The sequence below is a fragment of the Cottoperca gobio genome, chromosome 16 (assembly GCF_900634415.1).
Source record: "Cottoperca gobio chromosome 16, fCotGob3.1, whole genome shotgun sequence".
NCBI classification, from domain to species: domain Eukaryota; kingdom Metazoa; phylum Chordata; class Actinopteri; order Perciformes; family Bovichtidae; genus Cottoperca; species Cottoperca gobio.
In genome coordinates this window covers 11314190-11330731 of record NC_041370.1, presented here as the reverse complement: position 1 = coordinate 11330731, position 16542 = coordinate 11314190, and the positions used below count along the sequence as shown (strand labels likewise).

At 41.9% G+C, this 16542-nt stretch overlaps 2 protein-coding genes across 5 annotated transcripts; one reads left to right on the top strand and one right to left on the bottom strand.

Moving 5' to 3' along the window:
* Positions 1 to 66: 66 nt before the first annotated feature.
* On the bottom strand, positions 67 to 10903 carry tex10 (testis expressed 10). 4 transcript variants are annotated; one of them, XM_029450707.1, is made up of 16 exons: positions 10798 to 10903; positions 8936 to 9136; positions 8635 to 8822; positions 8220 to 8546; positions 7927 to 8139; positions 7123 to 7375; positions 6936 to 7048; positions 6521 to 6768; positions 6146 to 6281; positions 5053 to 5222; positions 4030 to 4207; positions 3184 to 3406; positions 1347 to 1427; positions 1003 to 1187; positions 647 to 857; positions 67 to 516 (listed from the first exon to the last, which is right to left on the bottom strand). In XM_029450707.1, the coding sequence occupies exons 2-16, from the start codon at positions 9113 to 9115 to the stop codon at positions 394 to 396; spliced, it is 2829 nt and encodes a 942-aa protein (XP_029306567.1). In that variant the 5' UTR covers positions 9116 to 9136; positions 10798 to 10903; the 3' UTR covers positions 67 to 393. The 4 variants fall into 4 exon arrangements, with proteins under 4 accessions (XP_029306567.1, XP_029306568.1, XP_029306566.1 ...); XM_029450708.1 differs by lacking the exon at positions 10798 to 10903 and adding an exon at positions 10600 to 10616; XM_029450706.1 differs by lacking the exon at positions 10798 to 10903 and adding an exon at positions 9925 to 10072.
* LOC115020768 (uncharacterized) lies at positions 10218 to 16173 on the top strand. Its single transcript, XM_029450711.1, has 12 exons — positions 10218 to 10349; positions 10647 to 10737; positions 12081 to 12111; positions 13126 to 13203; positions 13300 to 13439; positions 13527 to 13652; positions 14188 to 14233; positions 14326 to 14394; positions 14720 to 15127; positions 15240 to 15344; positions 15550 to 15649; positions 15823 to 16173. The coding sequence occupies exons 2-9, from the start codon at positions 10663 to 10665 to the stop codon at positions 14827 to 14829; spliced, it is 675 nt and encodes a 224-aa protein (XP_029306571.1). The 5' UTR covers positions 10218 to 10349; positions 10647 to 10662; the 3' UTR covers positions 14830 to 15127; positions 15240 to 15344; positions 15550 to 15649; positions 15823 to 16173.
* The last annotated feature ends 369 nt before the right edge of the window (positions 16174 to 16542 follow it).

The following is a 16542-nucleotide window of genomic DNA, read 5'->3' as shown; positions in this document are numbered from 1 at the left end:
ACCTGAATGTTTGTTGTTTTTGTAGTGTATTATAAGAAATAAAATAAAAAAATTAACACAAGGCAGCACGCTTAGATTTAGCTTTATTTCGCTTTTTTTTAAAACAAAAGTTGCCAGGTGCCACAGGATACGGCAAAAGGAGGACAAACAATTACCGGGCTTAACACACAGAAAAAGAAACTGGAGCTTGAATGTGTATTCATTGTCAATCACAATAAAAAAAGAAACACGTCACTCCACTGTATTCCTGTCCGAAGGTTGTTGTATATACTCATCGCTTTTGTGCTCTGTGAGTGTTTTGTTTGTCAAAGTCACTGTAAGATGTTTGAGAGGGTGAACTGAGTAACACACCAGGTGCTGGTGCTGGTCTGGTCTGGTGGGGTGTGCGTTGGGTCAGTATATGTCTCGAAGGCCCAAGTTTCCACGGCGAGCGGAAGAGCCGTGAGCCACGGTGACACTATAACAGTAGAGCAAGTCTGTCAACCACTGCTCCCTGGTCGCACCCCGGGAATACCTCTGAAACACATACAGAGAGAAATCAGGTGAACAGCCTTCATTAGAACTTAAAATATTTTATCTCTCCATCAACTTGTATAAAAGCCTTAAAGTCCATCCCTTTGAATTTGTGAGTGTGAACTGTGTTTACCGTGAGCTGTTGTATGATCTCTTGCAGCAGAGCAGCATTGGCCAGCAGCTGGTTGTGGATCGGTGTGTGCTGCAGCAGCATCGACAGGATCTGTCCGAGCTGTGGCAGCTCCTCCTCACTCATATCGCCAACACGCATTAACTGCAGAACCATTCGCAGCAGTCGAGGAACGCTGCTCAACGCTGACACACAAGCACCCCATATTGCCTCCCTGCAAACGTGACACAAAGGTGTTTTAAACCCAATTATTGCAAACCTTTATTTCCTGATAATGATTTTAAATGAACAAGATTTTAAATCAACAGGAGATAATTTCCAAACACAGATTAGTAAAGGTTTGTAGTCATTCAACACACCTTTTGTGGTTGGTTTCTGTAGGTAACTCCTGCTCCAGGGTGATGAGCAGAGCCAGCAGGCTTAGGCAGCACTGAGACAGGAAGCGCAACATGGGCTCAATGGGAAGGACAGACAGGTCCAGTAATCTGGATACAGCTCTGAGCAGCCCAGCCGCCATACTGTCAGGCACCACCCCTAACTTGGTCTGACACACACACACAACACACAACACACACACACACACACACACACTTCAGTACCATGTAAATAAATAATGCAGTAAAGCATAAAGAAAAGACGTTCAAGGCATAAAACAAGCACTAAAAACAACTATAAATCCTTCTCAATGAAAACAGTTTCTTACCAGGTATCTGCAAATGCCATTTTGTAAGATGTCAAAGCACTGAGACTTTGAACCCAGAGTTTCCAGACAGTGGCAGACTTCCTATGAATGAAACAAAAAATAATGTCAAATCAAACACATTTCTTTATTGCTATTGCTTTTAAGTATGATACACTTCTAAACGTTAGCAATGTAACCACAGTGCTTTGTGCTTTCAGTTGGCAGATTTAAAAGGTTTTCTAGTCAGATTTTAGTAGAAATCTGTTAACTGCAGTGTACTTTAAATTTGTGTTTCTAAAACATCATAGAGGGAGAACTACACTATGCCACCTCATTTTCTTAGGGCTACTGAAACTGACGTATACATTTTTTATTTACAATTTCTCTATCAAGTAATGCACAATTTATGCCAAAAACAAACATAAGTTTGTGTTTCGGTCACAATTCTGAGGATCATTTTAATATACTGTGATGAAGTAACTGCAATATTGACGTGTGTGAGATGTGTAATGTCAGGTAATGAGAGCTGTTTCATTGGAAAACGGAACAATCTTCTTAAACATTATATATTATATATTATTATACATTACATAATTATGGAAAAACCTGTCTCAAAAAGCTTTAACCAGCATTCATCAGAAAAACCGCATCACAAGAAAGCATATGAAAGGATTTCTACATCGCTGTCTGGATGAACTGAGGCCTTCACTTCCAGAGAAAAGAGTCACTAAACAGCATCTAAATGTCTTTCTAGCTGGGATGAGATGAAAGCTGCCACAAACTTTTCTTAAAAGTGAAAAGTAAGGCCCGGCTTTTCCTCATTAACTTCAAGTCAAAATCAAATTTCTCATTAGCTTTTATCAAATTGAGTTGTGTGTGCGAGCTGAAGTGCAGGAGTGAGTTGTGAGCCGGTGTGTGTCAGAACGGTGCACCTGTTGGCATTCTCGCCGTCATTAAAAACAATCCCGTCTCATTAGTCGAACCAGATTTGACACAGTCCGTCCCTTAATGCTACCCCCCCTCGCCACCACGTGTCCCCTCCCTCCTCTTTCCCGCCACTTGCCTGTGATTGACTCAGACAGGGAGATGAGAGAGGCAGGATCTGAGGGCTTAATTGAGGAGCTGAATTAGTGATTATAAGCCCCCCACTTGCTCACACATTCACACACACTTGCCCCAGGGCACAGTTACGTTAACTGTAATTTCTTTGCAGAAATGTCACACTCCCATCATGCCATGGGCTCTCATTAGCATTTGTGCATATCCGCTATGCCCGATAACCACGCATCTCCAACCTGCGCAACGCGATAAAGGTTCCCCTCTCAGCCGTAGTGCCACGATAAAGCTTCCACCCTCTGAGCTCTATATGAGAGACAGAGAGGGACCAGGGGGGACTGAAAGACCACAGCTGTGTCCAGAATATCAACACTTTTTAATTTTCAAAACAATGTATTTTCTTCCAATTCCTTCACAACCTGGTTCCTTCACAACCTGGTCCCTTCACAACCTGGTCCCTTCACAACCTGGTCCCTTCACAACCTGGTCCCTTCACAACCTGGTCCCTTCACAACCTGGTTCCTTCACAACCTGGTTCCTTCACAACCTGGTTCCTTCACAACCTGGTCCCTTCACAACCTGGTCCCTTCACAACCTGGTCCCTTCACAACCTGGTCCCTTCACAACCTGGTCCCTTCACTTCACAACCTGGTCCCTTCACAACCTGGTCCCTTCACAACCTGGTCCCTTCACAACCTGGTAGATTCATCTTTAATGTTACGTCCAAGTGTCGACTCTTTGGTAAGAGTAAGAATGTATGTGAGGTTTGGGGTAATTATAGGAAAGACTGCAGTGAACGCACCTCAACAACATCCCAGTGGTGTGTGAACTGCTCCAGCGAGGTGGGGTAGAGGCTGAGAGGTGAGAGAGGGGAGGGAGGCAGGATGCTCTCGTCGTCAGCCTCCTGCAGTGAGGCGAGCTTGATGGAAGAGAAGCCCGTCAGGGTGGAGAACAAGAAGCTAATGTAGTCCACGTCCTGCAGAGCCGCTTCCTGGCTACCAACCGACCAGCCACTCAGGGATGACCTGGAGAACACGTTCAACAATTATCGAGTATCAAACGTTTTTACAGCTTACAAGTCATTCAACTTTTCAAAATGTTACACTTTGTGCTACACACCACTTACTTTAATTTCCTAATAACAACTTCCTTCTTATACATTCCTTATCACATTTCCTAGGATTATTCAAGATGCCCTGTTCTGTGAACACTTCATATTGAGGATACGGGTGCACAGAAACACAGTTATGAAAAAATTATTCGTTGTCCTGAGGGGAGGGTAGATCTGTAACAGTAGGAAATCTGAGTGAATAACAAGTGCGTTTTGTGAAGCCCGGGAGGCACATGCTGACGGAACCGTCTTCTCAATACTATATGACGACTCTGCATTCCAGCCTCCCAAAGAGCTCTTTGTATCATACCCATTACTCACACATCCCAAGTAAAAATGATAGGAATTCATCTGTGAAAGCGCAATACTGCCATCTGATGGTGGCAGGCTATAGCACTTTGAGTATCCAACACTATTTCCTAAGTTTAGCTGTTCCTCCAAAAGTGAGGCCATTCCTCTCTTTCCTAAACAGGATTGTCTTCTGACACACTTGAGTTCATGTGGCCTCTGCAGGTGTATGGGGATTCTGAAGCTCACCTAAGGTGTACGATGCGAATGAGAGAGGCAGCGAGGCCGGCAGAGATTCGTCCAGTGGTGCAGCAGCAGCTCAGATTGGCTAGAAGAGACGGGGACATCTTGGGTAGAAAGTAGAGCAGCTGCACCATTCGTTGCTGGGACTCTGCTGGTAACAGCACCACAACTCCTTCCTGCGGATCTTTTCACATACACACAAAACACACGCACACTTTGCCTGTTATTACATAGAGACAGCAGTGCACTGCAAACTCTAGGGATATAAGATGAAGCTCTATAAAGAAAAAGAGATACCAGGAAAACCAGACTATGTTCGGACTAGTAAAAAAAAGAGAGAGACTGACGGACAGGCAAAGCCATTACAGTGATGGCTTAGATAATGTGTGTGTGCGTGGTCTCTGACGCACATGCTGATGTCAGAAGCCCTCAGATAAAAGGAGTCTTGTGATGGTGAATTGCTGCGGCAGTTTCTACCAGACCCCCCTCCTCTTAAGGCCCCCTCTGTCACACACCAGCCTTACTATTCGAACATCCTCCGAGCAGGGGATATGCACAGGCTTATTACAGCTTTCCGCCTCTGGTTGTAGTAAAAGTTTACAAAATTGTCTGGGACGAAAAAACATGGAGTAACACTGCCTCCTAGGGAAACGATGGTACAATTTATTAACAATTTTCTCTTTGGTAATCTGACCATTATTGCTGCATTCTGTATTGTATTAAACTGTCAATGCAGGTGAAAAGTATGATGTATTTTTCACAAGTATGAATGCAGTAGTGAAAATAAGACTTTGCTTTTACTGCATCTCCCTTTAATTAATCCTAAAATCGGAAGCTAGAACTGAGCAGGAATTGTATTTAACAAACCAGATTAAGAACAAGACTACTTTCTATTTTACTACGAGGAGTCTTTGGGTTTCAAACTTTCAACCTCTGATCACAGTCGGATCAGTGCTGACACAGGCATTTGCCAGTTGATTGAAAACAGCTGGCCACAGAGGTGCAACCAGTTTCATCGAGTGTTCTTACCGTAGAGCTTGCAGGCGTTTGTCTGCAGACTCTTGAGCAGGTCTTTGTGTCTTCGAGAAGCGGCAGCCTGGATCGACAGGATAAGTCGTGCAGACAGAGCAGGGTTACGGTGGCCCAGCTGGGACAACTGCACAGGAAGAGATGCCAACCAACGACACAGCACCTTACTCCTTCAGAGAGACAGAGGGAGGAATAACATACAGGAGGTACATGTGAACCAAATGCAGCCAGAGTTAGATAGGAATGATGCCTTCGGATATAAAAAATTAACAGTGTAATATAAATATGTTTTCGTTACATTCACATAGTCCTAAAAAATAATATTAGAACACTGTGCTTCAACACTGGAGTGGAAAAATGTCTTTGCCGTCGACTATATTTACAAGCACAAATAGGAATTATAGGTTTTCAGTGAGAACACAGTCCTGGATGAATTAGCTTGAATAAGTAATTTCATGTAGGGCTGCACAATATTGTTGTTTTTTTCATCACCGCAATGTCAACTTGCACAAACACATCGCAAAAGACTGCAATATTGCACTAAGGGATTTATTGAGTTATTTGAAAGATCAGTAGAAATCTGCACTTTAAAATGTACCGGTAACTACATCCTTTGTTTTGTGTCCAGTTCAATAAAACAATGTTTATAATACTTTTTTTAATTTAACAAGCAATTGGTTGTATTTTAGGAGTATACTGAAAGCTGCAGAAAGGCGGAACTGATCACACCATAAAATCTGTTTATTTGTTGCATGTAATATCTTTATTGCGATATTCAACAACGTATCGCATATTATCCTCATATTGTGCAGCCCTAATCTCATGTACGCCATACAACACATGATGCTCATTAACCTGAACTGCTTCTCCCGACTTCACAGTTACTGGTCTAACCTAGCTGCAAACACTATTACGCTATTGTGCAAGGATGTTGTGTTTTCTCCTACAAGTTGGATTTTAAATTAATAAAAATCCTATTTAATATACAAAACAAGTACCCTACAATATGGAGCCACTGCTGTGTTACATTTACAAGTGCTGTCGATCTCCAGTTTGAAGAACCCACGTGTTGATAAACAATGGCTGACGTTACCTCGCTATGTGTGTATGTCCTTGCTCTTGCAGGTAGAGCTTGCTGTAGAAAGACAGCAGCAGAGATCGTGTCTGTAGAGTCAGGTTCCTCTGCTTATAGTAGACATACACTGCTGCCAACAGGTCATCTGTCACTGCTGCACAAATACAAATATACATACAGATATTAATGTTAAAATGACAGTAAAAGGTCACAAGCTAGTATCTGGAAACCAACCCAGAATCTTGTAATATAGCATTTACACTTTTCTCCCTTCAACGTGGGGATATGTTCTCTCCCACATTATGTTATTAATAACACCAAACTCTTATCGCATTGAATTCATGCTTTTGTGTTTATTAAAACCAGACACACTTACACAGCGCACATGCTTACTTTTGTTCCTCTGTGTGAGCACCATCTTCCACACAGTACCCAGCAGCATGTGGAGCTGCTTGTAGCTCAGTTTCACTCCGCTGCCCAGAGTGTCTCGGACAAATGTCCTCAGAGGTGTCAGCCAGTCTCCGTCTGTCTCTCGGCCGAGTCCTTGCCTCTGGCTGAGGGACACCATGACTTGGCAAAGTGTGATGTTTAGGGCCAGAGGCTCTACTGTCAATCCTGGGACAACTGCAGTCTGCTTACTCCTAAAGGCAGGGCAGTGGGATTCCAGTAGTAAGAGCCAGTGAAAGGTCTTCATAACAGCAGGAATGATTATATGATATTATGTAGTTTATTCTGTGAATAATCAAAACATTAAGGAAAGTGGGAAGAAAGGGTGTTTTCTTGACATATTAACACAGATATTCCTTACCTTTTGAGATCAACCTTCTTTCTATGTTTGGGTGTGTCCCGAGCATCATAGGGAAAGTTTTTCATGAAGTGCTGCTTAAAATCTCCCAGGTATTCTTTATAGAACCAGGCATCCTACAAATAAATAAATAAATAATAACCTTTTCTTGTACAGAAAATCTGCTGTATTATATTTGTTATTTCCTCACCAATGCATCCTGGTGCTCCTGCTGTGGTGCCAGTTTTCTCAGCAGCTGCAGAATAGACAACACTTGAAACATTACTGACATGGCATCAGGGGTGAGCAGGTGAGCGCCCTCAGTGGTGTTCCAGGGACAGTCACTGGTACTGGCTTCTACCCATACTTCCAGCAGAAGAGGCACCAGTGTGGCTGCAAAGCTTTGAACAGCCTCAGCTGAGTCCAGACTCTCACCCACTGCAGGTCCAGAGTCCACCTTCGGTCTACATAGAATAGAATAAAGCATGTTTAACATAGGGCTATACCGAGGGTCCTTTTTTTTTTTTCTTTTTTTTTTTTACACATTCAAAGGTTTGAAACGCCTGTCATCTTATTTTATGACATCATCGATATATGTCCTTTTATTTTTTGGATATATAATTGGAATTCACGGTGCTGCTAGATTGCTGCTAGAACGCCTCCCTTTGTGTGCTGAGAGCAATCCTGATTCTTGACAAATCGGAAAAAATCCTGCGCAGCCACCACAGGAATGTAATTCTACAAATAGTATAGTACTTAAAATATTAGTGTGGCCAAATCTTTATCTGCAACTGTACACACATAGCAGGTTTAAACAGAATGAATAGAAATGCAAAAAAAAACTTTAAAAGCTTTAAACTATCATTAGGTACAGCCTTAGTTTAACACGGAATATATTGTTTAAATTCAACTGAAACAAAGTTGGTTATTTGTTATGTCACATGTTCATATAAATCATGTCTTTGATTCCTATTCCTTGATACCTTGATATGTACAGGAGTGTGTGGTATTGTACCTGAGTCTAAAGGTGGACCTTGGAGTTGGCTTGGCCCCAGAATGCTCATACACCTTCACCCCGACCTTGCTGTAGGTAAGCTCTTCCCAGTTGAGATTCAGAGGCGTAAGCCTGCCCCCTCCACTGGAGCCAAAGACTCCTTCAGTTGGGATAAAAATATCACTTTCCTCCACTGGTCTTTCCTCAACTACTGCCTGCAGAAAACGTCCGAGCCTGATACACAAGTGACACAAAACAAAAGCTTAGCAGCTAGTTATAATTGAACCAATTCTTCAGGATCTGTGTGCACTTACCTAAGGAGCACAGAGAGCCGCCACTGCTGACTACTCACAGCTCTGCTAGGGTTGACTGACAGGGTCCAGTTCCGCCCTTTAGGATCCTGGGCCTTTTTGGCTCCTCCACTGCTTTGTCGGTGAGAGATCAACTCTAGGAAGTTAGTGAGGAGTACTGCAGGCCGTGATGCTAGCAGAGCTGGGTAGTGTTCCAGCAACACATCAAGGACCTTCATGGCGTCCTCCTGGATGCTTGTTTCGATGTGGGTCATGGCACAAGACAGGTGGGCACTGAGGACGGGCGAAAATGGAGCCACCCGTTCTGCAGGCACAGACTGTGCAATGAACCTGGAATGCGGAGCACAATTTTAAACAGTTAAGCCATGTTACTTTTTACTGTATTGTTATATTCCTGTATCACTGTTGCTTCACTAACTTGAGCACACGTGTGGCTGCCACGCGTACGTTGCCATCCTTGTCTGTGAAAACAGCTGCCACTTCAGAAACCAGGCGAGAGAGATGCTGCTCTAACACAGAAGGATTCACGGACACCAACTCTCTCAAACCCAATAAGGCATTATGTTTAATATTGGCATTGTAATGGTGGAGCTGAGAAAGGAGATCCTGGTGAAGGAGGAGAAAAGGGAGAGAAACCATACAATTTGTATTATTCCAAAAGTGAATTGGTAGTGAAAGCATGCGTTTGCTGACATGTGAAACACAAGTGAAGATCTTACATTGATACCAAGGTGTCTGTGTGTGGTGGGGCCAGTGTCTCTCTTCAGCTGTTCACTTAGATGGATTCCCTTTGAGCGGAAGTTGGTGTTGGTGGCATTGTCAGCTTTGGGCTTGGTCTTTCCCACCTTCAACTTGACCTTCTGGAAGTCATCCTGTCTCTTCTTCTTCTTGGACTTCATCTCTGCAGTCTATACTATGGTCTGTGTAACCAAAACATGCAGGTGACTGAATGAGGGCATTGATTTCATAAGAACAGTGATGAAACGTAATAAATTACATTTACTCAAGTACTGTAATTATGTACAAATGTAAGGTACTTGTACTTCACTTGAGTGTGTTTATGTTCTTCCACTTTACAATTTTGCATACCCATTCCTGTCAAGTATAAACCATGTATCTCCAGGTGTGTTGATTTTCAATGTGTGTGATAAACTGAAGGATGAAGTGTTCCCTTATGGATGTTACTGAACAGTATATTAAAGAGTTTAAATTAGCACAACCTTCGGACTATACGGCTGATTTATTATTACATACAGTTATTAGCACAAACTGTTTAAACTGTAAATTGTTTTGCTCCGATTAGCCAGACTATGGCAGCTTTTCAATAAAAATAGGCTGCACCTGAATTAACGTTAGCTAGCTTGTAGCTAACTATCTCGTACCATGGTTTAGCATCATGCAGTTCGTTTGTTTTACTTACCACGGGGAAAGAAGGCTTGGCTACTATCGTGGTAGGTTTACACAGCATCAAACACTCACTCGGTGTCTAGAATTGAGTTGTCCCCTTCTAACAATTATCAATACATATCAAAAATAAAATGTTCAGTCTTCAAACTCGTGTTGATGCCTTGGGTCCTATGGGTGTATGTTAAACGTACCCGTTAGATGTTCAGAGCACTACGGCTGCGGGGATTACAATTTAAAACCTCTATGACTGGGATCCCGGACGTTATTTTTAAGATAGCCACACAATATGTTCTGCACTTACTTGTAATTAAAATGAATGAAATACAAACGCTGTCCCCAAGTGGCCTGAGAAACTTAAACGGTGTGTTGAAATTTGCTCCAGCAAGCTATAACGGTAAACCCTGGCTTACAAAACGAACGCACCACATAGTTGTCCTCACAAGTGCCTTAGAAATATTATAATAATTAATTTATCGAATAAATAATAACAATTAGAAGTGTCTTACGCCCGACATTACACGATTGGATGTGACTTATTTTGATTCTGATTTATTATGAGAGTCTATTCGTTATAAATGATCTAATTTCGTGTTTTTTAAACTGGCAGTAGCCCTGCATCGTATTCACCGAAACGGCTTTCTGCTTTGTTTTTTTAAAACATCACAGCAAGTCTGTCTGCCGACCTTGTGTATCGAGGAACTCGCAGTTTTCATTTAAATATCTCTGGTAAGTTAGATAATATTACATTACCGTTGAACTAGTGGAGATACATATAATATGTGTCGTTTGGGCGTGCTTACATATTGTTTACAGCTAGCGTTTAGTTGACAAAAAAAGTCGATAAATTAAGGCTCTGCTGGGCCTGAGATGAAATCAAGCAACGGAAGTAAAACGAATTTCTACTAACATTAGATAACGTAGATCATAACTCAATAACGACTAATGAGAGTGTGTCACAATGTTGATAGGCTATTACTTGGCATATGAATGTTTTTTGATACGGTCTGCTTCTTTGTCCCACAGTAGATACATTTAAGAAATGGAGGCTCATGCGTCAGTCAACCAGCATCCACCTAGAAATGGACCGCAGTCGAATCAAAAGAGAAATGGCAGGGTAAGACTGTACTCTGCTCAAAACACCACAATTAATACAACTACACTCGTATTATCTCACATATATGATGCTGACTTGTTCCTGTTAATGATAATGTACACCGGCTGTTGTGGTGCTTGGAGAGCCAGGCGGCTGCAGTCCTTGCAGGTGGACTTGGTGCCAGCCTCTGTGCTCTCCGGCTTATGAAGACTCCACTCAGGGGTCTGGGCCTCACATCTGTGGCCTGTTATCCCTGTTGTGGTTTAAAGGAATTTCAAGCATAGACTAGTTCGTCGGCTTCACAATGCAAACATTTCTTCAGAACTGCTTATAAGTTTTCACTTCTCAGATTTGACATTGAGCTTAACGTGTGATGTGACTTGGGTTCTCTGAACCATTGTCTAATGCCAGGCTGCTCAGTTTTTACCTCTGAGTGCTGTCCCGTTCAGAATCAAAAATACTTAAAGTTTTGCAGGGCTCCTGGAGGGATTCAGGAGGCAGTTACTTGCATTTTTACAAAATATGTAAATCAGTTGCAAAACAGACTACTACGACACACCCATAAAATGCATTGCAAGAAATCCAATTGTTAAACTTGCGATTTAGCGTTTATTTTTTTACATATGTTTTACTTTTATTAGCCAAATGCAGCATTTTAAATTTCCCTCATGAAATTCATCTTGTCTCTGGTTTAGTACTGTCATGATGGTAACATGAGAGAAACCTAAATCCAGCCTACAAAGTATTGCAGGGACTACCTCTATGTTTTTATACAGTTATAAACTAACATCACTCTCCTCTTTGCTCTTCATGAAAAGGGGGTGAATGTTTAGTAGTTATTTGTGTGTGCTTGTTTTCATCTGTCAAACTCGGACGCACCACACTTGGTGTAAAGCCACAATACACTGTGGGAGCACAATACACAATGGAAGAAGAGCAAAGACTTGGTGCAACATCTCAATATTTCATTCTCCTGGGAAAATTACTGAGGTCTTGACCTTCTTTAATGTGGCCAATATAGACATGTTTGCATATTGAACCTATTAGCCTTCATCCAGAGTATCAAGTCTTTCTCTTTCTTCACTATTAAACCAGTAATTTAAATGTTGCCGTTCTACATTCTCATTTAATGAGAATTTAGACTGATCACCACTACATGATTTAGACACCATTCAAAAACGTGTCTCTTTGACTGTTGCTGCTTGATGCAGAGGTCATGGAGACTAAGGAAAATAATGGCTCTATGGCATATATAGTGTGGCGGATATGGACGAGAAATTTCAGTCCTCTGCTAAGTCTCATCCTGTCACTAATGCCTGTATGTGTCTCTCTCCTTCATGTGGGTTTATTCCCTCCTTTGACAGAGAAAGCAGCCGCAGCATTCTGCTGATATAGGTAAGTCTTTTATACACAGTGCCACTGCCAGTGCTGAGAGTTGAAGCTTGAGATCTTGATTTCCCTGCTTCATGGGTGGTGGCATGTTCACCACTCTTTGAGACTGACACTCTCAGAGGTGGGGGCTGTGGTGGTGCCATACATGGTTTTGGTCTGTGGAAATTAGTTTTTGCCAATGCAGTAATAATCTTGCAAAACATTTTCCAGTATCTTGCCACAATTTTACTATTTTAGAAATTCAACATTTAAATGGTTTAAAGAAATCTACTGAACAATTTTAGAAATGTCAACCCATTCTCTTAAAATGTTGCTACATTAAAGACCCTAACCATAAGCTCAACTAGTCCCTAAGGGCACCTAAAGCAGCGGCACATACAGTGATACAACCATGCATCTGCGATGGTTGCTGATGAAGTTTTAATGCACTTTTTGTGCTGTGATGGGGTTTTTTCCCACCTTGAATCATACTTTTTAACACTGCTGAATGCAGTACTCATTTTTTATTCAGTTGCCTGCTCTACACTGGCTTGAGTGATATTACATTATTTCTTAATCCAAGTAAACCATACCTGTTTACAAGCGTATTTTAAATTATGCAGGATTTTATCGTGCGTTCACACTTGGACTGCTTCATTAGTGCGACACAGAAGTGATTCTTCTGTGGATGGCACAGTGAGAGGCAATGCATCATAGGAGCTGGTGTCCTGCAGCCCAATTCAAGCCTAAATGGGGGTTAGCCGAGAACTGCTGTTCCTGTTCCTCCCCCAGGCTTCACAGGCACACATGAGGAGTTTGGGTTTCTAACGGTTGTTCAGTTCAAGTAGAAAGAATACAAATCATTGGTCATCAGACAGTGCAGGCCGTGTAAGAACACAACACACTTTCTTAACTTCAGAAATTTATAACAAAGTGGCTCACTGAACTATTCTTTTGGACATGAATCTTGTTGTCTCACTTGTTTATCAGATGGGTGTCATTATAAAGCTTTGTGTTGACCACTGTTGTGTTTCCCAGTATTCTCCAAAGGGGCGTCTATTCAGACCCTGCCCTCACTTAGCAAACAGCTGAAGGGGCTCACAGAGTGTGTCATCGGTAAGCATAAGGCCTTTTTCTCCTCACATACATCTAATTTACCTCCTTCTCTTTCTATATTGAAATACCTAACTAATGATCACCTCATGTCTACAGGTCTTCAGTATGTGTGGGAGTACCGCAGCCCCAGTAAATCTGTCCCACCACACTACCAGTGCAAACTCTGTGCCGTCTCCCGTTTGCAGCATGATATGCTTGCCCACGTAAAAGGCTGGAAACACAGCTTCAGATACTTGGTGAGTATTGCTGGTTTCTTAATCTGCCTCAAATGCATGATACTAAGTTGTATGTAATATTTGTATATTTCTCTGTCTTATACACAGAAAAAGGTCCACCCTGACAAGGTAACCCATGAACAGGAAGAGGCCATCAGAGACCCTGCTGTAAGGAAGGCAATTAAAGAAGTTACAGCTGAGGTGGAGAAGACAGAAGGGAGGGGACAACTCAAGGTGAGTGTCGGATTCATGTCACTGCAACAATTGCATTTTTATCCTCCCGAGTCAAAACGGATAGTGATATTGTCCGGCTTATAATGAACATGGGAAATAATTGTCTGTGTTAAGGGAATGCGTTGGCTTGGGGATGTTGTTACAAGTACTGGTAAGAAGGTGAAATACGATCTAGAAGGTCCAGTTTTAGTCCTACATCCATTAATTTAAAGGCTTATTAAGCGCCAAAATAACTCTAAATTATCGCAGTATTGATAAATTAAATGTATATTCCATTTCAACAATTGCGAGGTTAACCTTATAAAGTCATCTACCAGAAATCTGCGATTGTAGGTTTGATTGCAGCAAACATAGCGTCGGACAAGCCTGCATTTGTTTTACTGAGGCTTCACGTCTCATTGAAATTAGTCTTTTTAAAGCAATGTCTTGCTAACGATTCTAAATAAAACGTTTATATATTTGAGTTGTGGGTTTGCTTATTTTTTTTATCATGATTGTCGATTTTACATTTTTCTGTTCCGGTTGTGGCTTTTAGGTGATTCTGAAGGAGCCCTATGAAGTTCTTGCTTTCAAAGGACTCCGTAAGTTACTTTGCTCTGAATTAGTTGAATAAAAAAGATTATTTGTTGGTCGGCCTGAGAGTGACTCTCTCATGTCCTTTCGTCCCTCACAGGTTCTGCTGCTCCTAAAGTTATGCCTCCACTAGCACCAGGGATGGGAATTAAGGGACCGCCACCCTTTGGTGAGTCATTTTTATAATTGAAGCTAGAGCGGCAACGATTAGTCGACTAATTAATCACTAATTAATTAATGTCCCACACACGTTACCCTCCGGGTATTTATAGAGCCCTGTATTTTGCCATACTTCTCAGTTTGAATGCACTTTTGCACTCAAAATAGTAAGTGTAAGTACGCAAAGTGATAGATGTCCTCTTGGAATTTGAGAAACTGGGATGAACATTTTTCACTATTCTGACATTTTATAAACCAAATGATTAATTTAGCTGTGTAATGCTTCGCATGTATGCCATTTTTTTTATAGACTTACTGTATGTGTATTTAAACAGCTCCCAGGTTCTCTGAGTCGAGGTTTCCAGGGGATTTTCCTCCTCAACGAGGTCCTCTCTCCGACTATCCAGTGGGAGACTATGAAGGAGCCTGGTTTCGGAGGCTTTGATTACTCGAGCAGGCAAGATTCCCTTGACTCTGGTATGGATCGAAGACCTTACCCAGATGGGATGGGTCATCGCCCAGCTGGAATTGGAGACAATTTTGGATCAGGTGGTGGAAAAGGTGGCTATGGAAGGAGTGGACTACTGGAGGACCCGGGCAGAATGTATCCGGATGAGTACCAGGGCCGCCAAATGGGGAGTAGCTTGATGAACAGACCAATGGACAAGGCACTGGAGAGGCCAGGCTTGATGGGAGCAGCTCCAGAAAGTAGCAGCCTTCCTAATACACTCCTCACATACCTGGTACGAGTCTCATTTCTCACAATAGGTTCCTCCCCAACTTCACAAATGTGTCAGTTATTTTTGTTAAATTGCTCATATTTGTATTTAAACTAAACTCAAAATGTATTTTTAGGATACTTTCCGGATAGAGAATGAGAGTGATGCACAGCTGGTGCTGAAGGTGACACAGAAACTAACAGATGTGCTTATGGACTACAGACTGAGGAGTGTTTCGGCGGTATGGAGCTTGTTTTTACTTTAACACAATCTGGCTCTCATATCTTGAATTTGAAAAAAGATCATTATATCTGAAGTCTTAATAAACCAGATTTATGTGTCCAGGTTTCTCAGTCGTATTATCTCACTAGTTGAATGAAACAAGTAGAAGTGTATTTGGCATCATGTGCATCGTCTCTTCTTTGCTGACTTCATTTCCTCCTCAGGGTTCTAGTCTGAGCAGCTTCTCAATGAGCTCCACCGGCTTCTCCTCTACAACCCCCAAATTGCTAAGCAGTAGCGACCGATTCTCAAGCAGTCTCTCAGGTATGTAAGCACCAAGTCTCCTCTCAGCCTTGCCATTGTAAGCATCCGCAATTCAAATGTAGGTCATGTTATGGTATTTGTTAAATGGAAGAAACCAAGTCCAAATGAGAGTGAAGCAGCTGTTCATATTCAGCCCTTTATTAATGTGTTTCTGGCATGTTGTCTCTCTGCAGGTCCATCCAGGTACTCTGCGGGTCCACCCAAGTATTACAAATGACCATCACAAGAAGTGATCCCTTGATCTTCTTCTCCATCTGTCCTATATGCGCATCAGTTATGACTACAGGAGTTGGAAACTTAAGATTTTTTTTGTGTATGTATGCTTTTAGGCATAGTTGTTTCTGTTGCTACTTAGTGGCCTTTTTTTAATGGTTTTATTTGTTTCAGAACATGGGAAGATTTATAACTTGAAAAGTTACACAAAGTTACTTGTGCATGTCTTCTGCAGCTTTAACTGAACATAAGTGTATGTCCATTGTTAATTTTCCAAGGCCCTGTTCTATTAAAAGCAATGGAGAAAATTACGTGTTTTTTGAAATCCATTTATTCTGATAACTTTAAAAAGAAAACACATTTTGGGGCATCCAGGTAGTCCTGGATCCAGGAATCCAGGAATCCTGCCCATGGCCCTTAGCTACAGGTCTTCCCCTCTCTCCCCCTTCAGTCTCAGTCCCATCTAATAAAGGCAAACAAAACATACATTCTTCAGCTGCTACGCCACACAGAAGATAATGGTGGGTGCTCCAGTAGGTTCTGAATGTAGTCCCAGAAGGGTTCAACTGGACTAATCCAATTAAACTCTGTATTTCCTCCAGACTAGTTGAGGTTGATTCTTCCCATTATCATAGATTTCTGCAGCATAAAAGCCCCAAGCCATTTCAAAGTGGATCCTG